Source organism: Elaeis guineensis, chromosome 7 (genome assembly GCF_000442705.2).
Source record: "Elaeis guineensis isolate ETL-2024a chromosome 7, EG11, whole genome shotgun sequence".
Lineage (NCBI taxonomy): Eukaryota > Viridiplantae > Streptophyta > Magnoliopsida > Arecales > Arecaceae > Elaeis > Elaeis guineensis.
Window position 1 is genome coordinate 90,072,379 of NC_025999.2, and position 24,377 is coordinate 90,096,755.

The 24,377-nt window shown below is 37.3% G+C and overlaps 1 protein-coding gene and 1 long non-coding RNA gene across 3 annotated transcripts; one reads left to right on the forward strand and one right to left on the reverse strand.

Moving 5' to 3' along the window:
- The first annotated feature begins 10,196 nt into the window (after nucleotides 1–10,196).
- On the forward strand, nucleotides 10,197–12,368 carry LOC105048557 (zinc finger protein STAMENLESS 1-like). The gene is made up of 5 exons (XM_019851782.3): nucleotides 10,197–10,344; nucleotides 10,449–10,555; nucleotides 10,738–10,860; nucleotides 11,028–11,109; nucleotides 11,471–12,368. Coding segments are annotated over exons 1-5 (774 nt in total). The 5' UTR covers nucleotides 10,197–10,342; the 3' UTR covers nucleotides 11,931–12,368.
- A 4,781-nt stretch (nucleotides 12,369–17,149) lies between these two features.
- Nucleotides 17,150–23,530, reverse strand: LOC140859165 (uncharacterized). 2 transcript variants are annotated; one of them, XR_012142639.1, is made up of 3 exons: nucleotides 22,753–23,483; nucleotides 18,785–18,981; nucleotides 17,150–17,489 (listed from the first exon to the last, which is right to left on the reverse strand). It is a non-coding gene; the product is annotated as an uncharacterized lncRNA (long non-coding RNA). The 2 variants fall into 2 exon arrangements; XR_012142638.1 differs by lacking the exon at nucleotides 17,150–17,489 and having other exon boundaries at nucleotides 18,600–18,981; nucleotides 22,753–23,530.
- Between the last annotated feature and the right edge of the window lie 847 nt (nucleotides 23,531–24,377).

Consider the following 24,377-nt stretch of genomic DNA (forward strand, 5'->3'; position numbering starts at 1 on the left):
ATGCTTGTGCATAATTATGAATTATTTAAACTGAAACCTGATGAGTTTATAATACAAATATTTACTCGTTTTACTGATATCATAAATAATCTGAAGAGTCTTGAAAAGTGTGATTCTAATAGTGACCTTGTGAGAAAAGTTCTTAGATCTTTAACAAGATCGTGGAAGGCAAAAGTCATGACGATTCAAGAAGCCAAGGACTTAAACATCCTATCTTTGGAGGAGCTGTTTGGATCTCTCATAACCCACGAGCTGACCATGAAGCAGCATTTTGAAGAAGAAACCAAAAGAAAGAAGACAAGTGCCCTCAAATCAACGGCTTAAGAAAAAGAAGAAAACAGTGTAGATGATGAGGATTTGGTATTGATCACAAAAAAATTCAGACGGTTTACGAAGAAAAGAAGACAAGAGACTATGAGAAGACCACTAGTTAAGGGGGAGCCAAGTAAAGAAAAAGAGAAAGAACAGTCCGTCATTTGTTATGAGTGTAAAGTCGGGTCATTTTAGATCGGACTGTCCCTAGCTCAAGAAGGATCTGAAGAAGTTCAAGAAGAAAAGGATAATGATGGCTACATGGAGCGACAGTAATGACTCTACCTTAGATGATGAATTTCATGAAGAAGCCAACCTGTGCCTTATGGCACATGAAAATGAGGGAATCACTGAAACTCAAAATTAATTTTCTTATGATGAACTACAAGAAGTATTTCATAAGCTTTTGAATGATTTAAAGAAATTAGGACTGAAAAATAAACATCTAAAATTAAAAAATCAAACTTTATCTAAAGAAAAAGAAGAGATCTTCAACAAAAATAAAGAATTAGAAATGACATATCAAACTCTATTAAAGAAAAAGAAAAAAATTTCAAGTATAAACAAGACTTTGTGAAGAAAAATCAGAACCTAAAGAAAGAAGTAACCAAATTAAAACCAATAGTTGATAGATTTGCCCTAAGCTCAAATAAACTTCAAATAATTATTGATAATTAAAGAGCAGTGTATGATAAAGCTGGCCTTGGTTATAATACTCTTAGAACATAGAAATTTCTGAAAAATATCTTTGTAAATGCATCCATGAACAAATTGCCAAACATTACATGTTTTAAATATGGCAAGGTAGGACATAAAGCTTCTGCGTGCTTGTCAAACAAATTTGTTAGTACAAATGTTAAGAAAATATGGATTCCAAAAGGAATCATTGTGGCTAACCCCAAAGGACCAAAGTTAGCTTGCGTATCTAAAGTTAAAACTTGATTTTATGTGTGTAGGTGTATCTTGCATCCCAAGTAACGAAGCGAAAGTGATATCTTGATAGCAGGTGCTCAAGACACATGATCGATGATGAGTCTCAATTCATCACCTTGGAGGCCAAAAATGGAGGCATAGTCACCTTTGGAGATAATGATAAAAAAAAGATCATCGACATAAGTAACATTTGTATCATTTCCTCTATTTTATTGAAAATATTTTACTTATAGATGATTTTAAACATAACCTATTAAGCATTAGTCAATTATGTGATAGAGGTTATAAAGTAATTTTTGAATAATCCATGTGTATTGTAACTAGTCCTTTTGATGATAGCATTAGGTTCATTGGACATAAGCATGGCAATGTTTACATGGTAGATTTGGATAATTTTTCCATACAAAACATACAATGTCTTATGACCATGGACGCTAAAATCAATGAGACTAGTTGACTTTGACACCGTAGGCTTGCACATATTAGTATGCACATACTATCTAAAATTATTAAAAAAGATTTGATTTTTGGTTTGCCAAAGATAAATTTTGAAAAAGATAAAATTTGTGATGCATACCAATTAAGTAAGCAAACAAGAGTTTCTTTTAAATCTAAAAACATAGTTTCAATTTCTAAATCTTTAGAACTTTTACATATGGATTTGTTTGATCCTACAAGGATAACTAGCTTAGGAGGTAAAAGATATGATTTTATGATTATCGTTGATTTCTTGCGTTTTACTTGAATCTTATTTTTAGCATCTAAAGATGAAGTATTTTCAATTTTTTTTAAGTTTTGTCGAAAAATCTCAAATGAAAAAGATTTATCAATTGTTTTAATTCGTAGTGACCATGGTATCGAATTTGAAAATAAAATTTTTGAAAAATTTTATGATGAAAAAGATATAGATCATAATTTTTTTGCACCTAGGACATCCCAACAAAATGGGATAGTAGAAAGAAAAAATAAAATTCTTGAAAAAATAGCCCGTACCATATTATGTGAGAGCAATCTTCTAAAATATTTTTGGACAGAAGCTATCAACACAATATATTATATCCTAAACCATGCTTTAATAAGATCAATTTTAAAGAAAACCCTTCTGAATTATGAAAAGATAAAAAATCTAACATAGGGTATTCTCATATTTTTGGTTGCCATTGCTTTGTTTTAAATAATGATAAATATAGCTTAGAAAAATTTGATGCTAAATCTGATGAAGCTATCTTTCTTGGCTATTCTACTTTTGTAGAGCTTTTAGAGTTTTCAATAAAAAAACTCTAGCAGTGGAAGAGTCAATCCATATAATTTTTGATGAGGCTAATGATCTTCCATCAAGAAAGAGAGAGGATACTGATGATGCAGGTATCATACAAGAAGAAATGAAAGAGCTCACCATCAAAGATTCAAATGAGCAAAACAAAAATCAACTGGAAGAAAAGTATGAGGATGAGAGCATTAATGATCAAAATGTTCAAAAACAACCTCAAGGTACAAGTGATCTTCCAAAAAAATAGAGGTATGTTCATAATCACCTCAAAGAATTAATCATTGGTAATCCGGCACAAAGGGTAAGAATTCGATCTTCTTTTAGAGATGTATATAATTATGTAGCTTTTATTTCTTACTGAGAACCTAAAATAATAGAAGAAGCTGAACAAGATCATAACTAGATTAATGCTATGCAAGAAGAATTAAACCAGTTTGAAAGAAATAATGTATGGACTCTTATTGCTAGACTTAAAAATCATCCAATAATTGAAACAAAATGGATATATAGGAATAAACTAGATGAAGATGGTAATATAATTAGAAATAAGGCAAGACTAATTGCTAAAGGATATAATCAATAAAAAAAATTGATTTTGATGAGATATTTGCACATGTTGCTAGATTAAAAGCTATAAGAATATTGTTTGCTTATGCATATTTCATGAATTTTAAATTATTTTAAATAGATGTTAAAAGTTTCTTTCTAAATAGTTATATTGCTGAAGAGGTATATGTAGAGCAACCTCCAAGTTTTAAAAATCATAAATATCCAAACCATATATTTAAATTAAACAAAGCTATGTATAGTTTGAAACAAGCTCCTAGGACTTGGTATGAAAGACTAAATAAATTTTTATTAAAAAATAATTTTTCAAGAGAAAAAATAGATACAACTCTTTTTATAAAAAGAAAAGATGAAGAGATACTAGTTATACAAATATATATTGATAATATTATATTTGAATCTACTAATGAAGCTTTGTGTCAAGAATTTACCAAGCTTATGCAGAGGGAGTTTGAGATGAACATGATGGGAGAACTCATCTTCTTCCTCAGACTTCAAATCAAGCCAATGAAGGAAGAGATCTCCATCATCCAAAGCAAGTACACAAGAGAATTATAAAAGAAATTTGGGATGGAGAGCTCTAAGAGTGTAAGTACTCCTATGACCCCTTCCTGTAAATTAGATAAGGATGAACATGATAAGTCTGTTGATTCAAAGCTTTATAAAGGTATGATAGGTTCTTTGTTACATCTTACTACCAGTAGACCTGATATAATATTCAGCATATGTATGTGTGTTAGATTTCAGTCTAACCTTAAGGAATCACACTTGAATACTGTTAAAAGAATATTCAAATATATAAAAGGAACATAAAACTTAGGACTCTGATTTTTTAAGCAATCTTCTATAGATTCAATAAGTTACTCAGATGCTGATTTTGCTGAATATAGATTAGATAGAAAAAGTACTAGTCGAATTTATCAATTTTTAGGAGTCAACTTAATCTCTTGGTTCAGTAAGAAGCAAAATTCGATGGCATTGTCTACGGTCAAGGCTGAGTACATTGCAGCCGGAAGTTGCTGTGCTCAAATCTTATGGATTAAGCAACAACTCATAGATTTTGAGATTAAACTTAAAGATATTTTCATAAGATATGACAATACTAGTGCCATTAGTTTGACTAAGAACCCAATCCAATATTCTAGATCAAAATATATTGAGATTAGACATCACTTTATAAGAGAACATGTTCAAAATAATGATGTAATGCTTGAATATATAAATACTGAGAAATAATTAGCTGGCATATTTACTAAAGTATTAAATGAAGATAGATTTTATGAAATTAAAAAAAAATTAGGCATCTTAGATCTTTTTGCTTGATCTCTCATCATGGTTCTTCTCTTAAAATCTTTCCAAAATTCTTTTACTTCATCATCTTAAATTTAGATGGTATCTACTTTTATTTGAGATTTGTTTCAAGCCAATTAAAAATCATCAGAGTTATTCAGATATGATCTCAGATTTTTCTCCATTGAAATTTTTTATCGAAAAATCATATCAAAATTTATCTGAGGCTTACAAGATTATCCTAAGTCGATTCAAGTCTCTTCCAATTTTTTTTCTTTGATTTTTTTTTTGAATTTTTTCTGCATCATCTGAACCAACTCTGAATGGGACGACCCATGGGATGTCCCAATTGCTAGGTAAATGGGTTCGTAAGGTATGATTGTGGATCGATCTGTTTAACTTTTTCTTAAAATTCCAAAATGACCGTCTCATCTACTGTTCATCTTCCTTCATCTTTGTCCCAAATTAAAGCCCCTCTTCAAGCTTCCTATCAGTCATAAATCCCTAAATCCAATCTTCAATCGATCAAAAAATCTCTAGAATCTACCATAAAAACTTGGGTAGACACTTTCTCTTGGCCGATCCATGATCAAAATCCATTATTTTTTGATCTTAACTGAACCTCTGAAATCCTCCTTTCAAGAATCTTAAACATAAACTATCCATCTCTAAATCTCTCATTTCTCTTCATCTCCATTATCATTTCACCCTCTATTCCTCTCTTGATCGATTTTTTGGCCGTCACTGTACCAAATGGCTCCCAAGATGTGACTACCCCAAAGAAGAAAATCTATGAGGCCACCAGAGGCAGAAGAAGAAGAAAGTGGGTGGCTCAGATCCCAGCTCAAGCCTCTCCTCTCAGGACTCCAAGTAAGATTTTTCTTTCTGTCAGAAAAGTTGCTTTAGAAAGGAATATAGATTTTAATTTCTTAAGAAGAGATAGTTTTTCAATTGGAGAGAAGATAGTTAAACAAAGATGGAGGTTCTTCTGTTGTTTGTCTGAGCCAGTGTATATAGATTTAGTTAAAGAATTTTACTCAAACCTAGTATTTAATGATGGAGTTTTAAGATCTATTGTAAAGGACGTTGAGATTGTCCTGAATGCTGTAAGGTTGGGTAGATTGCTTCAAATACTTTGTGTGGGAAGCTGTCTTGATGAGCTTCCTAGGAAAAAGGATGGACTCAGGTCCATCCTAAGGAGAGATGATGTTGAAGGTTTTATGAAGGTAGAGGTAAAAGACTAGAGTGTGGAGATTAGAATACTCCACCACATGATGTCTAGGATCTTCTTCCCCAGAGGGAGAAGATATGACCCAATGATTGGATGGGATATATGTTTGATGCATCATGTTATATCTGGGTCTCCACTGAATCTTTCGTTTCTAATGATTGATACCATAAGGGGGCCTTGAATAAATCCAAGGCTCCTTTACCTTTTGGAATGGCCATGACAGTTGTTTTTAGACAGTTTGGTGTGAGTTTTGAGGGGGAGGCTGTGTGCAGGTTGCTGAACACTGACACTTACAACGATCATTCTTTTTGATGTATGGGTTTTATTAGAGTGGATGGTCGTTGGACTAAAGGTCGAGGTATTGTAGTTGTGGAGGAGGAGTGTGCTGAGGGGGAGGGTCTCTCATCACCACTTGAGCCCAGGTCGAGTCCTGATATTCATTTTGTGTCAGAATCTGAGGCAGATCTTTCAGTTAGTGCACCCCTATCTACGAGTTGTGTCGTGCCATCATCATCTAGATTGGGGGAGGACGAGATGGGACTACTAGCTGAGTGGATAGCAGGTATTTTTTTCATCCAGCAGCAGTAGTTCCAGGAGCAGCTCCTTCAGCAATTCCAGCAGTTTTAGCAGCAGATCATTCAGCAGATGCAGCAGCAGCGATATTAGCCTCTTCAGTCGAGCTTATTCTCTACTTCCTCATCAAATTTTTTAATTGTACCACATATCTCTTCCTGAGTACAGTTGTTGACTGACCTGAGCTCCAGATTGGAGAGCATGGAGAGCTCTATGCTCAGATTCAGTGACAGACTTTTCGATATAGAGAGGGAGATCAGACTAGTCTTAACTTTACTGTCAGCAAGAGCAAGCACCTCGAGCAGTTCTTCATCTTAGTTAGCTAATCTTGCTCAGGAGGTAGAGAGACTTCATGGTCTGCTCAGATCGACACTTGAGTTGATCCGGATTGATATTAGAAACTTGAGGGATTTTATTTCATCTGATCTTAAGGGGCTCAGTATTTCAGTGAGAGGTGTCTTATCTCCGCTAGATACCATTAGGACTCAGCTTCAGTCCAGACCCTCTGTATCCACTAAGCTTACCCTTGTTCAACCTATCGCCTTCCGTCCCCCGACCTCTTCTACTTGAATCAGATCATCCAATAGAGGCCGAGGCAGATGTGGTGGTGATTTTACTTTGGAGTCATTCCCTCATTTTGTTTTTTCTGATCACAAGCCTGATGCCTAGTCTCGCTGATCATGATTATGCTATTTTGTATTAGCTGCTTTAGGTCTCATACTACTAGCTATATGAAAACCTTATAGATATGTATGGTAATATATGGATGTATTATGATTTGATCATGTACTTGACTTTTATAACCTCCTATTTTATTGTATTTAAATGAGGTTATCTATTATCATCTTTTATGTTGTTAACTTATGATTATGACTTCTTAGAGATTTGTGAGTGAATTTCTATTCAATTAAAAGTTACTTTGACACCTGCTGTAGTATCGTAGCCCATAACCTACTTCTCTCACTTATTAAAAATTTTACTGTTTATAAACTCTCTTTAATCATTTTTGATGATGTCAAAAAGGAGGAGAAATAAGAAAGAAAGAAAGAGAAAGTTTTTACAGTTTTTACAAGTTGGTTATGCGACTAGAAAGGGAGAGAGAAAGAAAGTAAGTATTTTTACAAGTTGGTTATGTGACTAGAAAGGGAGAGAGAAAGAAGGTAAGTATTTTTGCAAAATGGTTATTTTGTCTTTTCATATAAGAAAGGGGAAGAATTTTGCTTTTAGAAATAATTTTTGGCAAAACTTTGATATTTAACAAGTAATTTTCAGCAAAAATGCAAAAGTATGGTTTAAAACATCATAACTTACTGATAGTGTGGAACTCATGATTCTCTATAACTTGTGTTTAACCTTTGGCATATTTTCTTAACTTTCAAGTATTTTAGAAATTCAACTTTTTGTGCTTTATTGATTTCTCTTTGTGAATACTCAAATATTTTGTCATCATCAAAAAGAGGGAGATTGTTATCTCAAGAATTAATTTTGATGGTTACAAACTATTTGAGGAGACTACTAATGAGTTTTTTGTTCTTGAAGAATACTTTGGTGTGGTTTCAAGTAGTCCAAAAATGTTGAGTTTGAAAAGCTTCTTCAAGGATGCCAAAGTTGAAGATTTTACAAGTTGGAGATGATTTTGAAGCCTTTTGAGAGTGTCAAGCTCATTCAAATCTATTTAAGAGTGTTTGACAGTGTTTTAGTAAGTTTCGATACTTAAATATATGAAAAACTGGATTAAAATAGAATGGGGCGACCCATTAGGTCATCCCCTTGCAAAAGAGAGCCAGCACACACCTGTCTTGACCTTTGGCATGCAGTGGGGTGACCCATGGGTCGACCCTTGAGAGCTTGAGATCAAGACAGAGAGCATGGTTCTCTATCTGGCCAATTAGGTCGACCCACTGCGGCGCAGATGTACGTACCGACTAGTTTTCAGTCAATTTTTGATGTATTTAATGCGTATTAAACATACTCCAACGACTTTTAACCAATTCTAAGACACTCTCAATACTTAATGAAGACTATAAATGCTTTCTAGAGGTGGAAAATCAATAGAACAACTGAGGTATTTAAGCTCAAATTCGAGAAAGAGAAAGAAAATCCTAGAAAGAGAAAAAGAAGCATTCAATCAGCTCACCAACCACTCTCCAGCTGCATTCAAGTATTCAAATCATCTGGAGATGTCCAACAAAAGCTTCTACTTCTTAAGTATTGTGCTTTTATTGTTTTATCGTGCTCATTTAAGGAGCTCTTTTGTGCTGAAAATTTTGTACTCTATTCATTTACTGTTGTACTTTAAGTTTTGAGTTTTGGGATGTTCCAAAATTCAGATAGATTGATCCGAACCTGTAATTGGAGGGTTTGTGGGTTGGCTTGTACCCAAAAAACAAGCGTTCTTACTTGGACAGCAAGGGTCGGTGTAATCCGACGTGTTGTAATTGAAAATCTTTTTAGTGGATTAAATTCTCAAGCTGGGATTTGGGGAGTGGATGTAGGTGTAAGGTTAGTATCGAACCACTATAAATCCTTAGTGTTTACTGTGCTTGCATATTTTTTCTTCTTTGTTGTGCTCTATACTTGTTCACTTGTTAATTGTGTTTGATCTTTTATCATTGTTAATTAACTCACCTCACTCATCAAGTTGAGTACATTTTTTGTGAGCACTAATCACTAAAAATTTTAAGAGATCTAATTCATCCTCCCCTCTTGGGCTCTATATTTGGGCAACAGATGGGCATCAAACAACGAGCACAGGATGTTTGCCCATCGGAGAGATTGCGGATTCCGTAAATGTACATTTGGGAAGGAGGTAACTAGCAATGTGAATGGAATCACAAGAAAGCCAGCATTGTGAACATTAAATTCTTATTTTAGCTATGTGAGAAGCAGTGGAAAACATTAATTGACTAGTGTCTGATAGCCGAGAGTTGGATTGTGGGGCATACAAGAAATTAAAAAGACCCGAACCCAGTCTGTGATGTTGATGTAAGCTAAGTCCCAGGTAAACACATTCCTAGGCAAGACAATGATGTATCTATGTAAGTGGTTGTAACCTAGCCAACTAGTTAGTGCAAGCTAGTGCCAAATAGCACATAATAGAGTACGTAGTAAGCTAGCAAGTGCAAATTTTTCCATGGCAGTTTGTATGTACATAGCACATAATAGATCTGTTTGGGACCGATGGAGAACCAATGGTGACGCAGACTGTAACGTTGTATCTATGCCACCCCAAGTCTCTTAAACTTTATAGACGTTGTTCCAATTTCTGGACAGGCTTTAACACGGTACTGTCCCAATTAAATAAATCCCAAGGGTACTCTCGAGTCTCCCCTACGGCCAAGTGCAGTTGACAATTGCTCCACCACAAGCTAAGATAACCTGTGATGGTCCTCATACAGGCAGGCCCTCTACCAGACTATGAGCCTAGCATACCCTTTTGAACTAAATATTCGGGCAGCATTTTGTAAGAGGTGCTCTTGTCTTTACTACTGCCCGGTGGAGCTAGAGGACACTCCTCACTAATGTATCTTACGGTGTACCCTACTCTCTGGGCCATATCTCTCTCACCAAGGGTCCAGGGTGGTGAGCCAGGTTATACAGGGAGAGAAGGGTGTGAGGCTCACATGGATGCCTCCCCATGGTAATTATACATGCAGGGGCACAGTTTATCAGTTTATCTATCACTGGGCGCAGGATATGAAGCAGTGAGAGAGGGAGGGGAGTAGAGTAGGGTTTGTAGGGGGTGGGGAGGAGCGAAGGCCACGTCCCTCTCACACTTCCCTCATCCCAACCAAAAAGAAAAGAAAACACTACTTTCCCCCAAGCCCCTCGTCGTCTAACAGTCACGGAAACCAAGGCCCTTTGCCCCTTTCGCGGTATAAGAAGAGGGAGGCAGGGAGGGAGAGAGAGAGAGAGAGAGAGCAATAGGGGCGGTGAGGAGAGAGAAAGCGACGGCTGGGCAGTGGAAAACTGATAGAGAACTTTCAAGCCTCCTCTCTCTCTCTCCCCCCCCCCGCCCTCCTCCCTTCTCTCTCTCCACCCTCACTTTAAAACAGCGTTCCCTACATTGCAGTCCAAAACTGCAGTCTTTGCTCTCCAGTCTCCACAACCTTTCTTCCATCTCTTTCTATTTTTCTTTGCCTTGTCTTCTCCTTGACTGCACTTCCATGTATTACCCCTGTTCATTGATCCTCTTCTTGCGGTTTTCCTCTCACCTTATATCAAGCTCTATTTTTGGAAACTTACCAAATAGTGTGTTTGTTTTGGTTGCAGGAGGCCAGAGGGGAACCCATTAGACCTCAACAACTTGCCCGAGGAATATGGCAAGCAGGCTTTGGAAGAGAGCTCGACGACAACTGCTGCATCCACCGATACTACGAGTATGTTGGAAAGGATATGAAACAATTAGGAAATATATTAAAATTTAGACAATGATCTAGAGTTCTAAAGAAAAAAGAGAGGAACAGTAAAGTTACTCGTTTATTATTTCTGGTTATAGTTTTTGTCGTGCGTGTTTCACTTTGTTAATTAGTTATTTATCGAATAGAATAAACTGGTACAGGGTTTAAGAAAAAGAAGAGCGAAGGAAAGGACGACAGTGCAAAGGTTTACGAGTGCCGGTTTTGCTCCCTAAAGTTCTGCAAGTCTCAAGCCTTGGGTGGCCACATGAACCGGCATCGCCAAGGCAAGAACACTGCTATATAGAAGTTGCACTGGCACATTAGAACCACTGGTTTGATGTTCTCGATAAAATATATAAGGACTATTTTAAACTATTCCTTCATATGTACCACTACATTTTAGCAAGTGGTGTTTGCGAATTCATGTTGATTTCTTTTGATTTTTTATTAGAGAGAGAGACTGAGACTCTTAACCGAGCTCGTCAACTCGTGTTCAGCAATGAAGGTCTGGCCGGAGCCGGCGCTCATATGGGGTAAGTGCAGTCAGACCAAAGAGGCTTTGCTCAATCTATCCCACTTTCAAATATTTCTCTGTACTCTCTCTGTTGTTAGTAAATTTCCCTTTGAAACGTTTCTCATACATGTTCAACTCTAATATATATATATATATATATATTTGCTTCCATTTCAAGGCCAAGCACTTCTTGATCTTTCATTTCCTCTTGCAACACGACTACTTTGTAACTTGTGAGCTGTCTTAGAGATGACACAGTGATGTTGCATCATGGATCCATGGCTTTCCTTTTCTTCTTCGTCATAGCCTTTTTTTTTTTTTCGAAAGTTATTCAACAATCAATTCAGACCTTAATGATATGAACTCTTTGATCAAAACAGAAGCTTGAGAGATCTAAACCTTGGGGGCACGCAACCTATCCCTCCAGGAGGCTTCCAGCACAGAGGTGGCGGCATCGGAGACCCATGTCTTCAATACCGGCCAGTCTATCCGAGGCTAACGACACCATCACCACCTCTGCAACCATATGTTTACCCTACGACTTCCTCACACCCCATCCCCTACCCATCTCCCCATCCTTCTATGGGCGATTACTTCATAGGCCACGTCCTCAACAGCAGCTCCCAGCACCAAGTACATCGCCCCAGTTATGAACCTGATTCGAGCTACACTTGCTTTGGAGCTCCTCTTGCTCACGGCTTGCCCATGGAAGGGGTGCGGGCGCCTATGGGTAGAGAGAGTTCTGGTAATCAAGCAGACGGGATGAACTGGAGCTATGGACACGGCCCGCACATGGATTCCTCCTCCTCTACCATCGATCGATTTCGGGATAACTTCTGAGGATGAGTAAACGAACATCGACCACTGGCTCGTTCTGAAGGAAATAGAAAAGATGGAATTGGCCATCCAAATGATCAGTTACTGGAACAAACCTTTATTTTCCTTTCTTCATGTTTTTTTTCCGCTCAACTCTGTGGCTTTGATAGTGAAGTGAAAGATAGAGAAATGCATATCAACTGAGAAATGTTACATTACTTAGTCTCTCTCTCTCCAAATTGGGCACCTTAAAAACTGGGCACTTCTTGGTTGAAGCATTGCTGGGACAATAGGAGAAAAAAGCCTAGAGAATGAAGGTGGCAAGGGTTTCAAACCCACCTTCAATATTTCTAGTTTCCCGAGCATGAGTTGTCAAAGCTAATGTTCTTGGAGCTCTGGATGCTACCGAACACTTTAATCAGCAAGTCTGAGACCGAATAAAAGTTTTTTCCAATTAAGTGTTACTCAAAAGCTAGCCAGCTAAGATGTAGCCTGACCAGTCTATGTTCACTTTAATCCTAACTTTGGCACACAAACCACAATGGAAAGAAACAAAACAAAGCGAAACGAAAAAGAACGGATATTTATACTGTAGCCCAGGTTCACCATCTTTTTGTTGTGCTTCCATTCTGTGTTCTATGATTGGAATGCATGAGACCACTGGAATTCAGGTAATATAACAAATATGATTCAGGAATAGACTCACATCTACTTTTCGAGCAACATTATGATTGTGGATTGGACTACTAATTCCTGAATGGAAGTCGTGAAGCTGCATTGGTGGGGCAGGTGGTGTGTTAAGATGCCAAGAGTACATTAGAGCTCCGGTATGGTGGGATCCCGTTGTGGTAATCACGAGAAGTCGGTGAGGAAGTCCTTTGAGAAATAAAGGAAGATGCCGAAGGGACACGTAGCATTCTTTTTTTTCCTGACAATCCTAACAAAGATATACCAGTCTCTTTCAGAGCAAATCCAACTCGATGAACAGTTGCAGAGAAACGCAAGACACAAGCAATTCGAATGGTTCAGCAAGATGCCTGAGTTCTAAGAATGGAAATTATAGTGAGAGATTCCCATATTCCAACATTAGCAATTACTAAATGCATGGATCTGATATGTTGAAGTTACTAATCTAAAGCCAGACTTCAACTTTAACCAGCTTGAGACGTCTTGGGAGATGGCAAACATCACAGGTGATGTCATATGTCACTGACCTTGAGTTTAACATTCCATGTTCTTCTACTGCACTTCCAAATTCGGTCCTCTGTTGTTCTATACCTCTCGATCTGGAAATTCTTTTTGGTATTTGCAGGTGACCAGCTGTTCACTTTCTGTCCCTGTACATGGTATAGCTGGCTTTTGTTTGGAGTAAGAACAAGGTAAAAATGGCTGTAATCCTGGTTCAACCCGGAGTTTCTCAATGTGCAGTGACTGTTCGGGTTTTACGGCGGGCCTATGGGAGATGGTCTATGGACCTATGGTGGTTTACATGGAACACAATGGTAAGAGAGGTTGGGAGCACTACCAAGCAATGTTCACAATAAAGAGCCTAGAGGTCAATGGCAAGAGAGGTTGGGAGCAGTACCAAGCAATGTTCACAAAAAAGAGCCTAGAGGTGCTTTTTGCACTTTGAAGAATCTCTCTCTCTCTCACACACACACACACTACCAAGCAATGTTCACAATAAAGAGTCTAGAGGTGCTATTTGCACTATGAATAATCTCCCCCCCCCCCCCCACACACACACAGAAGTGGGGGAGGGATGGGGGATATCAAATCCAATTAAATCAGATCGGCATGGATCTCAATGCCTCCATTTTTGGCTAACGGAGAGAGTCTAACGGCCATTTCGACGACATGGCATTTGAAAAGAAAAAATAAATATTAATGAGGACGGAACGGACATCGGACGCCCACACGCATAGGGACTCTCTTGTTTTAAACGTTAAAGTCGTTTCCTCTCTCTCGGTCTTGTCAGCCCTCTTATCCTTTTTTTTTTTTTTTTTCCTCTTGTATCAAAAATCTCTGATCCTCTCTCTCTCTCTCTCTTCATTGCCCACCTCAACCCCTTGCGGCCCCCCTCCCCCCTCCTCTCTGCTTTCTCTCTCCTCTCTCTCTCTGCCCATTAACATTTATTTTTTTTTTTAAATTAATATCATGTCATCCAAACAGCTGCTGGACCGCCTCCATGAATTAAAAGTAAAAAAATCGAGATCCACAGCGGTCGGATAAATATAGACTCAAATTTTATTGATCTAAGCCCAACCTCTCTTTTTCTATATATATATATAATCAAAATAAAATTAAATCGATCAGATTTGAATTTAGATCCGAACAGATCAAAATTTTATAATCAGAATCTTACACCAATGATCTAAAAAGTAGAACGTGATCTATTATTTTAAAACTACCTACACACAAAATCATATGATTTAAAAATTCTTAACTTATACATCAAATAGTAAATGAAATTGAATTAGATATATTTTTTGATCACTTGATGCATACAATGAAGATTTTTAGATTATATAATTTTTGAGATAGTAGATCACGTTTAGCAATTTGAATTATCAATATAGGACCATCATTATCTATTTTTTGATCTGATCGGATTTGAGCCAAGATCCGATCGATTTTATCCTGTCTTTATATATATATTACGATCAAGTTAATACTTTATATCTATTCCATCAAGTTAATTCTTTTGGTGTGGTCTTGCTTGCTTTCAATTATCTTTGCACCATTTTCTTTTCGTATATTTTTATTTAGGTGGAAGAAAACATGGATACAAACAGGCAAACCTGTGGATCCTCGTAATAAGAGAAAATGATAAAACAAGATAACAATTGTGCACCTTATTTCGGGGGAAAAAGCTAGCCTGAATTTGATCAGATTTATTTGTAATTGTTTTATCGCTATCATTGTCTTTGAATTTAGACGTGTATGTCATATTATAATCTGTTATAAGATAAAGAATCCAAGTTCACATGTCTGACGTCGTCAACTTCATCCATAATTAGAAAGTTACTAACACCGGTAAAATTTCTTAGCAATTACAACCGCAGCTTGGGTTCAAATTCCACCTCTATCGATATTTGGGAGGTAACAAGTATTTGTTTCCGGGGTCTGGAAAGTCATGGGTTACTTCAAGCAGGGCTAAATCCCAAACCCCATTGGATAGTGGGTCTCGTCTATTCTTTAAGTATCATTCTTTCTTGAAAATATCAAAAGGTATCATCTTGATAATTAGTTCTTCAACCAGTATTTTTTTTTTTTTCCTGAGTAGTTTGCAAAATCATTTTAAGCAAATGAATACTAAATATAAGATGTCTCTTGTAGCTATCACAGTGCTCAGACTTCATTACCAAAGATGGTTTGTCACAGTTAAATATGATAAAGAAAGAGAGAATTACCATAGATGGTTAACTTTGCCTCACATTAATGGTTAAATTATGTCTTATCGTCGTCATCATCATCATCATCATCATCAAAATTTGATCATTGAACTTGGATGTCCTCCAAGCGGTGGAGGTGAATCCAGTTGAGCATAGCCCTGTCTATAAATCATGCGTTCACAAGAATCTCTAAACACTCGCTTTTTGAGCAACTAACTCGGGCAACAAATCCTTTTTCTTGCTCCTGGTCCTTAAGAAGAAAGTGGAGTGCACCCTATTTCAATTCTTGAAGTGAAAAAAGAAACAACCCATGAACTGTTGTGCGCAAAATCTTAGTTATTTCGAAAAACACGTAGTTATAACTTCTTGTCTTTCCTATTATTAGGTCGTAATCGTACCTTTATCTCCTAAAGAGCGTGAGTAAATTACTTATAAAGAAGTTATGATATTGACGAAGCCAACCAAACAACTAAATCAAGCTCCATGAGGAACATAAGTGCCAGAAGAGGACTAGTGAAGTGGCAACATGTCCAGTAGAAATAGAAATCCAAGGGTCCGATATGCTTGTGGATCCTGCAATCCCTAATATCTAGGAATAGCTAAATCCAATTCAAACAGAGATTTCCGCTACGGATTAGGAGGATGGACCACTTGCTCTTTAGATTTCTCCGCCCTTGGCTGGTTTGAAGGGACAATCTGGATCTCATCCCCAGATGTCCACAGGTTCCAGGCTATCTTGGTCTACACACCCCTAGTAAGGGTCCTTTCCTACTCTATGAGAATTTGGATGGAAACAAGTGAGCAACAAGAAGCATAGGCCGATAGATCACAAATGGAAACCAAGGAAACGGGCAACAGAGAAAGTGGTGAAGGATGGAGCGGCGATAGACCGATCAGGCCAAGTCATACTTAAATAGGGTTTAGATAGGATGATAAGACCTGAAACCTTAACTCATTCCCGATCCAACCTGACATTGATTTAGGACTCCTCAACCCATACTTGTCCAGGGTCAACCCACCCTCATGACCAGACTCAACCAGTTTGACCAGTAGTCCATTTTACTCCTGATGCCCTTCAATTCAAGAGATGATGGCATATTACGGCCGTATTATTCAATTAAGAAAGAGAGAATAAAAATATTTAACTCAACTATTACAACTGTTGATGACTTAATTCTAAAGTGACGAACAAGTGGCATTAGAAAACACATCAACCACTCTTAAGATCCATATCCTGAGGGCATGGCTCAACCCAAACTAGCCCTATAAGACTCGAATGAAACCTATTCCCATAAGTTCAAGGGTTTTGACTCATGGCGAATTTAACGCCTACATAGATTTTTAAGGAAAAAAACTAGCCCAAGTCCAGTTGGGCCTTTTAAACCTGAAAAACTACTTGTCCAGGATTTGTCAAGAGTTTCGTGACTGGACTCCTTGGTCCCCGAATTTTCTACATCCCGAAGTTCCTGGTTGGAATAGCGATCATCAGTAGTAGTATAGCTAGGCATGTGCAGGGTGTACTTCAGTCTCTATCAATATCGTAAACTACGTGAAAATATGGTCCTCAGTCACGAGTATTGGCATTTTGGCTCATATGTGCGTATGTCAGTCCTGAACAAGCTGGAATCTGTGAAATATTTGGTACTTCCCTGATAATAATAGTTATAGCCTATACTTCAAGAGCAGCATCAGAGGAGAAGGTCATCATGAGGAGGCAAGAAATTGTTTTAGGAGAACTATACAAGGTCAACTTACTTGGAGTTCATTATGAGTTTTGTCTTGCTAGATAGTTTCTTCTACTAAACGTCTTGGTAGTGCTCATAAGATGGATGAAGAAAAATTCTTACTCCTAATGAACCATTTTTACCTTGATAAGTTTGTATGAGCTTTGTTACATCTTTGCTGGTCAAATGGTTTGTTATGCTGCTATAAATATACTGATTGTTCTTCTCTAGTTCTGTGAAAGAGAAAAAACAGTGAGCGAACATAAAATAGCCACACGAATAATGTATGCATCTTAGTGAGATCAAGCAGCAAGAGCTGGGACTTCAGACCAAAATGATGCCCCCTTATCAGTAGTCAGGATCACCATGTTCAACGTGCATATTTCTTTTTATTGGCAACATGATGTAAGTATCCTTTTTTATGAGATTTTCTATGACTGCATCAGCATTTTCGGTCTTGGAATCTGATAAATAAAGGGAAATATTTAGATCCACAAACTTAACGAGCTAAAAAGATGCATAATATTTTAGACATGATTAAACCAATAATAGTAAAAAGTTGTTCAAGTTACTTCAGTTAACTCAAGTATTCAGTTTTGTCAATCAAAATTTTGGCTTATAAGAACTAGAAAAGTCTGTGCATAAAATGACAAGAGAATCTTTCCAGGGGAGTGAAAGCCCAACCGTCTAGAAAGCCCAAAATTGCCAGCACCCTCCATGCCACAACCAACATAAATACATTAGTAAGGGCCTTGGAGGTTCTTGCAAGACTGACGTAATGATCCTTTAAGAAACAAAAAATCATCTTACCTGTGAATAATATAAAAGCCTTGCCTTTTTATGATTGCTTGGCTTTTGAGGTAAAATTTCATCAAGAAATGAAGCAAGTTTGAAGTGAATGGCTTTCAATGTACTGGAAGTATGTGCTAATTGAGCACCACCAGGCGTCCTAGATAAAAAAGGTCATGGTTGCGTTCCATGAAAGTGACAACCAAGATATAGTAGTTCTTCGTAGGCAAAGGATTGGTTTCTCCAGTGTATCTATAGACTGAGAAAACATCCACTCGCATATTCTAAAACTTTGGCAATAGACCTTTTTTTTAATTAAATTGGATGAAAAAAAATTACACAGAATATGTCTTCAGATAGATATCAAATAATTGAATAATTGAGCATAAGCTACCAGCTAATCCTGTCATAGAGTAATGGGAAATGACTGAGGCATATCTTCAATATTTTTCAATCATGGTTTCAACTAGGATCATTCCAATCTTCCCATAAAAGTAACAATAACCTGTGCACTGGATAGACTAAAGCAATATATACATACACCACAGCATTTAAAACTACCGCATGACATTTTGAAAATATATTCCCTGAAATTTTCAAGAAATGATGCAACTCACCTAACACATTTTTTCCTGAGCAGATCAGATGGCCCTAGATCACAGAAACAGAAGCAAAACTAGAGATCTATTTTAGTTTACTCCAATATTTTATCCTCATTTCAGAAGCCAAATGGAAAGCAAAAACAAGAAAAAAAAACTACTTATCTGTGAAAGGAAATCAGGAAATAGTCCACAAAATTTAATTTAATAACAATGACATAATATTTAATACACAGAACGATTGAGTATGGAACAGCAATATGCTGCAGCCTAAAAAATTAGCATCCTTATCTTTTAAGAATTTTAGCAAACCAATACAATAAACATACTGTGCCAGGACTATTATACAGAGGAACATTTTTTAGTATCACCTGATCATGCAGGAGCTCTTTTGACATAGTGTTCATCCAACCATGAGAAAATGTTGTCGAGGACTTTATACCATCTTATCAGATTCACCTTCAACGACAGAATGATATGCATCTTTGTAAAGACACAGCTTCTTGTCTGAGCTACTTGCCTTCTCATACAAAGGCTGACCATGCAGAATTATCAGTGGCAGGGAAACCTGAAGAGGCAAAGAAGAGCTATTATACTCTACTGCCATATAATCTTCAAAAAATAGTTCTACTGCTACAAAATGGTCTAAAATAGTAAGGTTTATTGCTCGACATAAAGACACATTGAAATGGGAGGCGATTATGCTGGCTGGTCACTCTTTAGATAGATAACATGGGGTTGTTGGTGGCTGCTTGTTATTATAGGAAAGGAGAACAGGGGCCAATAACAGAGATGAGTGGGGGTGGGAAGGGTGTTTTAGCTGGTATGTTCATGGTTGAGATCATGAAAAAGAAGATAATGTACTTATTTTGTCAACTTGATTTAAAGCAGTATATTAATCACACAATGCAAGTTTTGCATGTGATGTTTTTGCAAAATTAACTTTTCTATATTGAGTAAACAACCAAAACATAATGTTTCCTTAAAAAAGAAACTAGTAAATTAGTAGTTGTTGCAAAAAATAAGCAAACATTATCACTAGGGGTTAATTATTCCTGTATATGAAGCACAACTAGGTATATCAAAATCTTAAATACTGTACTTATTTTGCCAAATTGATTTAAAGCAGTATATTAATCACACAATGCAAGTTTTGCATGTGATGTTTTTGCAAAATTAACTTTTCTATATTGAGTAAACAACCAAAACATAATGTTTCCTTAAAAAAAAACTAGTAAATTAGCAGTTGTTGCAACAAATAAGCAAACATTATCACTATGGGTTAATTATTCCTGTATATGAAGCACAACTAGGTATATCAAAATCTTAAATACTGTACTTCTTTTGCCAAATTGATTTAAAGCAGTATATTAATCAACAATGCAACTTTTGCATGTGATGTTTTTGCAAAATTAACTTTCCTATATTGAGTAAACAACCAAAACATAATGTTTCCTCAAGAAAGAAACTGGTAAATTAGTAGTTGTTGCAAAAAAATAAGCAAACATTATCACCATGGGTTAATAATTCCTGTATATGAAGCACAACTAGGTATATTAAAATCTTAGATACTCTGCAGGTTGTGAAGAAGATCATAAAAACCATTACAGGTTGCTCTATAAATTATATGGGTTGGCCTATGTTTCACTGTTAAAGATAGCCCTATCTGACAGAATTTTAACTGCTTTCTACAATGGAGATGGAAATTCACGCATGTGAGAAGTCTAAAGTGTACCATGTCTCATGATTAATCACACACTAAGAGGGTTTTATTGACCATCCCCTTGATTTCTAAAATCTGTGGCTGTGACAACTGCAGCAGACAAAAAATTGAGGTAAAGAATAACATTTTCAGTATGAAGAAATATCAGAAGTCGATGGTGATGTGCTTTACCCTAGGTAACAACTCCCTGAGAAATAACTTTCATTCATTCATTACTAGAAGTCCAACTGAGCTTTTAATAGCCTAGCATAAATCATAAGTTTGTCTATATGCAGACATATTTTTCAAGATGCATGTGTATGTGTGTGATAATATAGATAGATGTGTGCAGACACTACATGCAATAATAAGATTCCTAAAAAACTTCTTTGGTCGTTAAACATTAACTCCTATAGTCTCTTCAATAAATATACTCTTCGTTCAAGTCACTTTATTAATACTCAAGGATCAAAAGCAACATCATAAGGAACCAAAAGAAATAATAAATTCCACAATACTGTGGAAACTTTACAAGTAGTGCTAGAAATGGGTTAGGCCAGGAAAGTTTTTTCTCAGGCTTTAGGCTGGCCTGAGAAGGTATGATCAGGATTGGGCATGGAGACCAAGGCCCAATTAAGTCTCAGATCAGGTTTGGGTCTGGTCTTGACCTGGCTTGAAGCTCAGGCCAGTTAATGAGCTTGACTAGACCCTAAAATATTGCCTCCAACTCTCCCCATTCTATCTGCTCCTCTCCGCCCCTTGCCCCCCTTCACATCACCCCTTCTCTCCTCTCCAACTCTCCCAATCACAATGATGGTGCATAGCTTGCAGCATGGCCATGATAGATGGCAGAAGATGAGTTGGCGCCCCTATCTCTATTTCTCTTTAATCTCTCTTCCCCTCTCAATGCCCCTCTCTCTCACCCCTCTATCACCCTCCTCCCCTCTATGTACCCACCTCTCTCTCTTGGGGCCCCTCTCTTTTATTTATCTCCTCTCAGCACCCGTCTCTCTTTCCCTCTCTTCCCCTCCTCCCTCTGAGGCACATCTCTCTCTCTCTCTGATTTATCTCACTCTCTTCCCCTTCCTTCCCGATGCTCTCTCTTTATCCCAAGTTGATCATGGACAAAGGTAGACAGTAGGCCAGCCAATGGGCTTGATTCAGATTGAATTAGACTTCAAGCTAGGTTTAGGTACATGCTTGGATCAACCTTGCCTTGGACTATGAGAAAAAATCTCAGTCCCGAAGCTCCATTTTATTTGGATGGGGGGCACTTAGGCCAGAGGGAAGCCCAACCTGACCCAGCCTGCATCTAGTCCTATTTACAAGGCTAATCAACTTGTTGGCTGATTTCTTTTATCTCCAAAAAATGTGAGACAGCTTCTACACTTTTCTTGAAAGTCTTCAGGTTTAATCTTCTATGTTGCATGCTTCATAGATGGAAAAAAAAATTAAGCCTAAGCACTCCACCCATCAAAAAATTACATCTTTTAAATTTTTATTCAAAAAAGGCTGTCTTATATTCCACTGGATTTCAAAAGTGGTCCATTTAGTAATAAGAACAAAATCCAGGTTTCATCATTTCCATCAGAACATGCTTGTAGAGATTCAGTGATCCCTCCCCATTTCCCGGTCTTTTCACCCTCACATCCAACCACACAATTGAAACTGAATTTAGAAACTCAATCAGACTATGACAGGCAATACTGATAGACATCTTTACCATTCCAAAGAGCTAATAATTCAACAATTCTCTATCAGACGACTAATACTGGCTTATTTCCTAGAACCACAGAACAATATCCACTTAAATCAAGTTGGCCTTTTTCATGTTCTTCTTAGAAACTTTGTTATTGTCATATATGATGGATAAAATTCAGCATCCCACCTACTGAGGAAATTGGACAAGTGTAGTGTATGTTGCTCTCAGAAACTTGTGATTTTCTGACACAAAATGTGGTTTTGCATAGTTTCATCGACATTTGGCTATGCAAGACAAATAATCGGATACATGTATTGACAACAATTCCTCTCCCATTTCTTACTCATATCCACTAACAAAAACAGTAAACCCTCTGGCATTTTGCTGCTAAACATCCAACTTGCGTCAAGAATATGACAGCATGTTTTATGCTAATCACGCTAAACTCCAACTCATGAATGGCCAACAAATAGTACCATTTGCACCATTCTATTGATGTTCCACCATTACATGTGAAAAAGACCATAACAGTCAGAAGTACACACCCATTCAATATGCAGCAACTTTTTTGATAGAGCCAACTGGTAAAAATAGGTAATAAGCACTCCAACCAGCTATAACACCATGCTTTGTTCATTCTGAAAATTTTGCTTAACAATAATCATTTCCATACCCCTTATTCCAAGAATTCCCGTAGGCAAGTATGACACCCCACACACGTCCATACTGAATTCTTTTCCAAGGGAAAAGAAACTCCAAGATGAAATTTTATACCTCTAAATTGTTATAAAATCACACCGGTGGCAGTAAAAGAAGAGCAAGAACTGATATTCCTGAAGCTATATGAATCAAAACCATGAAACAGAAACATGAATAGAGTGACAAGTTAGAGATTCAATTATATGAACAATCAAGAAAAGATATTTACAAGATACCTCGAACAAGCAGCGGTGGATGCCGAGCTGGACGTCCTTGAAGGCCTCCCGGAGCCTCCGGCGCGCGGGGCCTGGTCGAGGATGTCCTCGGAAACCGTCTTGGCGACCCTCTCGTGGACGCCCTCCCACCTGGTAACGGCCGCCATGGAAGGATCGGCGGCGGCGATTCTCCTCCCCGCCACTTCTCCTCCTCCTCCTTGGCCGGCTTCTTCTTCTTCTAGTGTTGGTCGAAGCAGATCCCAACCCTAATGAAAATTATTATTCACACCCAAGAATACTCCAACGATCGAAGGAAAGGGGAAAAGAATCGATGAGAAGAAAATCTTGCGCAGTAGGAGGACGAAAGAGGTCGGCGACGGCAGCAGGGTTTAACGCCATTAAAGCGAAAATGTCCGGGATTTATTGACATAATTAAATTAGAAAAGGTTAGGGAGAGATTGGACTTCTTAGCGGAGGTCGTTGGTGATTCTTAATCTTGACCCAAGATTTGATCTGGGGGCGAGCAGGGAGAGGAGTCTTCGATTGAGAGGAAATTTGGAGCCAAAAAGTAAGGGAGCCGTCTCACTTCTCCTTCCTCCTCCCTGGTGAACAGGGCAACGTCTGTGGTCCGGCAGCCCATGGGAAGAAAATTAATGGAATATTAAGCAGGATCGAATAAATATATAATGAAAAAAAATATTGGTTTCTAACAACATAATATGTAGAATTTGCACTGCTAATTCTCTGGTTGTAAGTGATGAACACAGCTTAGACCCTTGTACAATATCTGAATCTTTTCCACCAAAACTATTTCTCATGGTTGCTTTGAACCCTATGTGTTTTTTTTTTTAATCTCTTAAAGTAAATTAGTTGTTTGAATAATATTTGTTCTTTTATTATTCATTTTTTGCTACTAATATTTGTTCTCTCATGCCTTCTTTTTTTTTTTTTTTTTTTGGTATGGTAGATATATTTCTAAAGGTTTCGTAAGTGATTTTTTTAATATTTGACACTTCTTTTTAGTATTGTCTTCAAAATTTTTTCAAAATATTAGGATATTGCACAGTAATAAATTTGATTTTGAGTTGAAAAAAAATATTTTATTATTCGGGAAGGAATGGTGCTCGGACTATATGGCTTGAAAAGACCCCCACTCCCACCCCTGAGTTTATCAAGATTAATATTAACGGCAGTATTAGAGATGATAGAAGTGGTACAGACTATATTATCTGAGATCCGAATATCAGACTATTGGCTGTTAAAGACTCATATCTTTTCGAGCCATTTGTTCTTGAAGTGAAGCTGCATACCGCATAGACGAGCATCATGTGTACAAGACAGGAGCTATGAACGGAGAGAATTTTTGTTGAGGGTGACTCAGCCATAGTTATTGGCTGGATCCGGGATGAGTTCAAGCATCATTTGTTGTTCCGTGATATTAGAAGTCTGTTCATCATGCCATCGTAACGTTTGTCCGACACATCTTTTAGAAGACAAACAGCACCGCAGATTAGATTGCATCTTTTGTTGCCGAGCATACGATTGAACTTGGCATCAAGATAATAATTGTGAGCCCTGTGAGATATCTTATATTCTGATTTCTTAGGCTATACTTATGCTAGAATGATTTAATGGGGCGCTTGTAA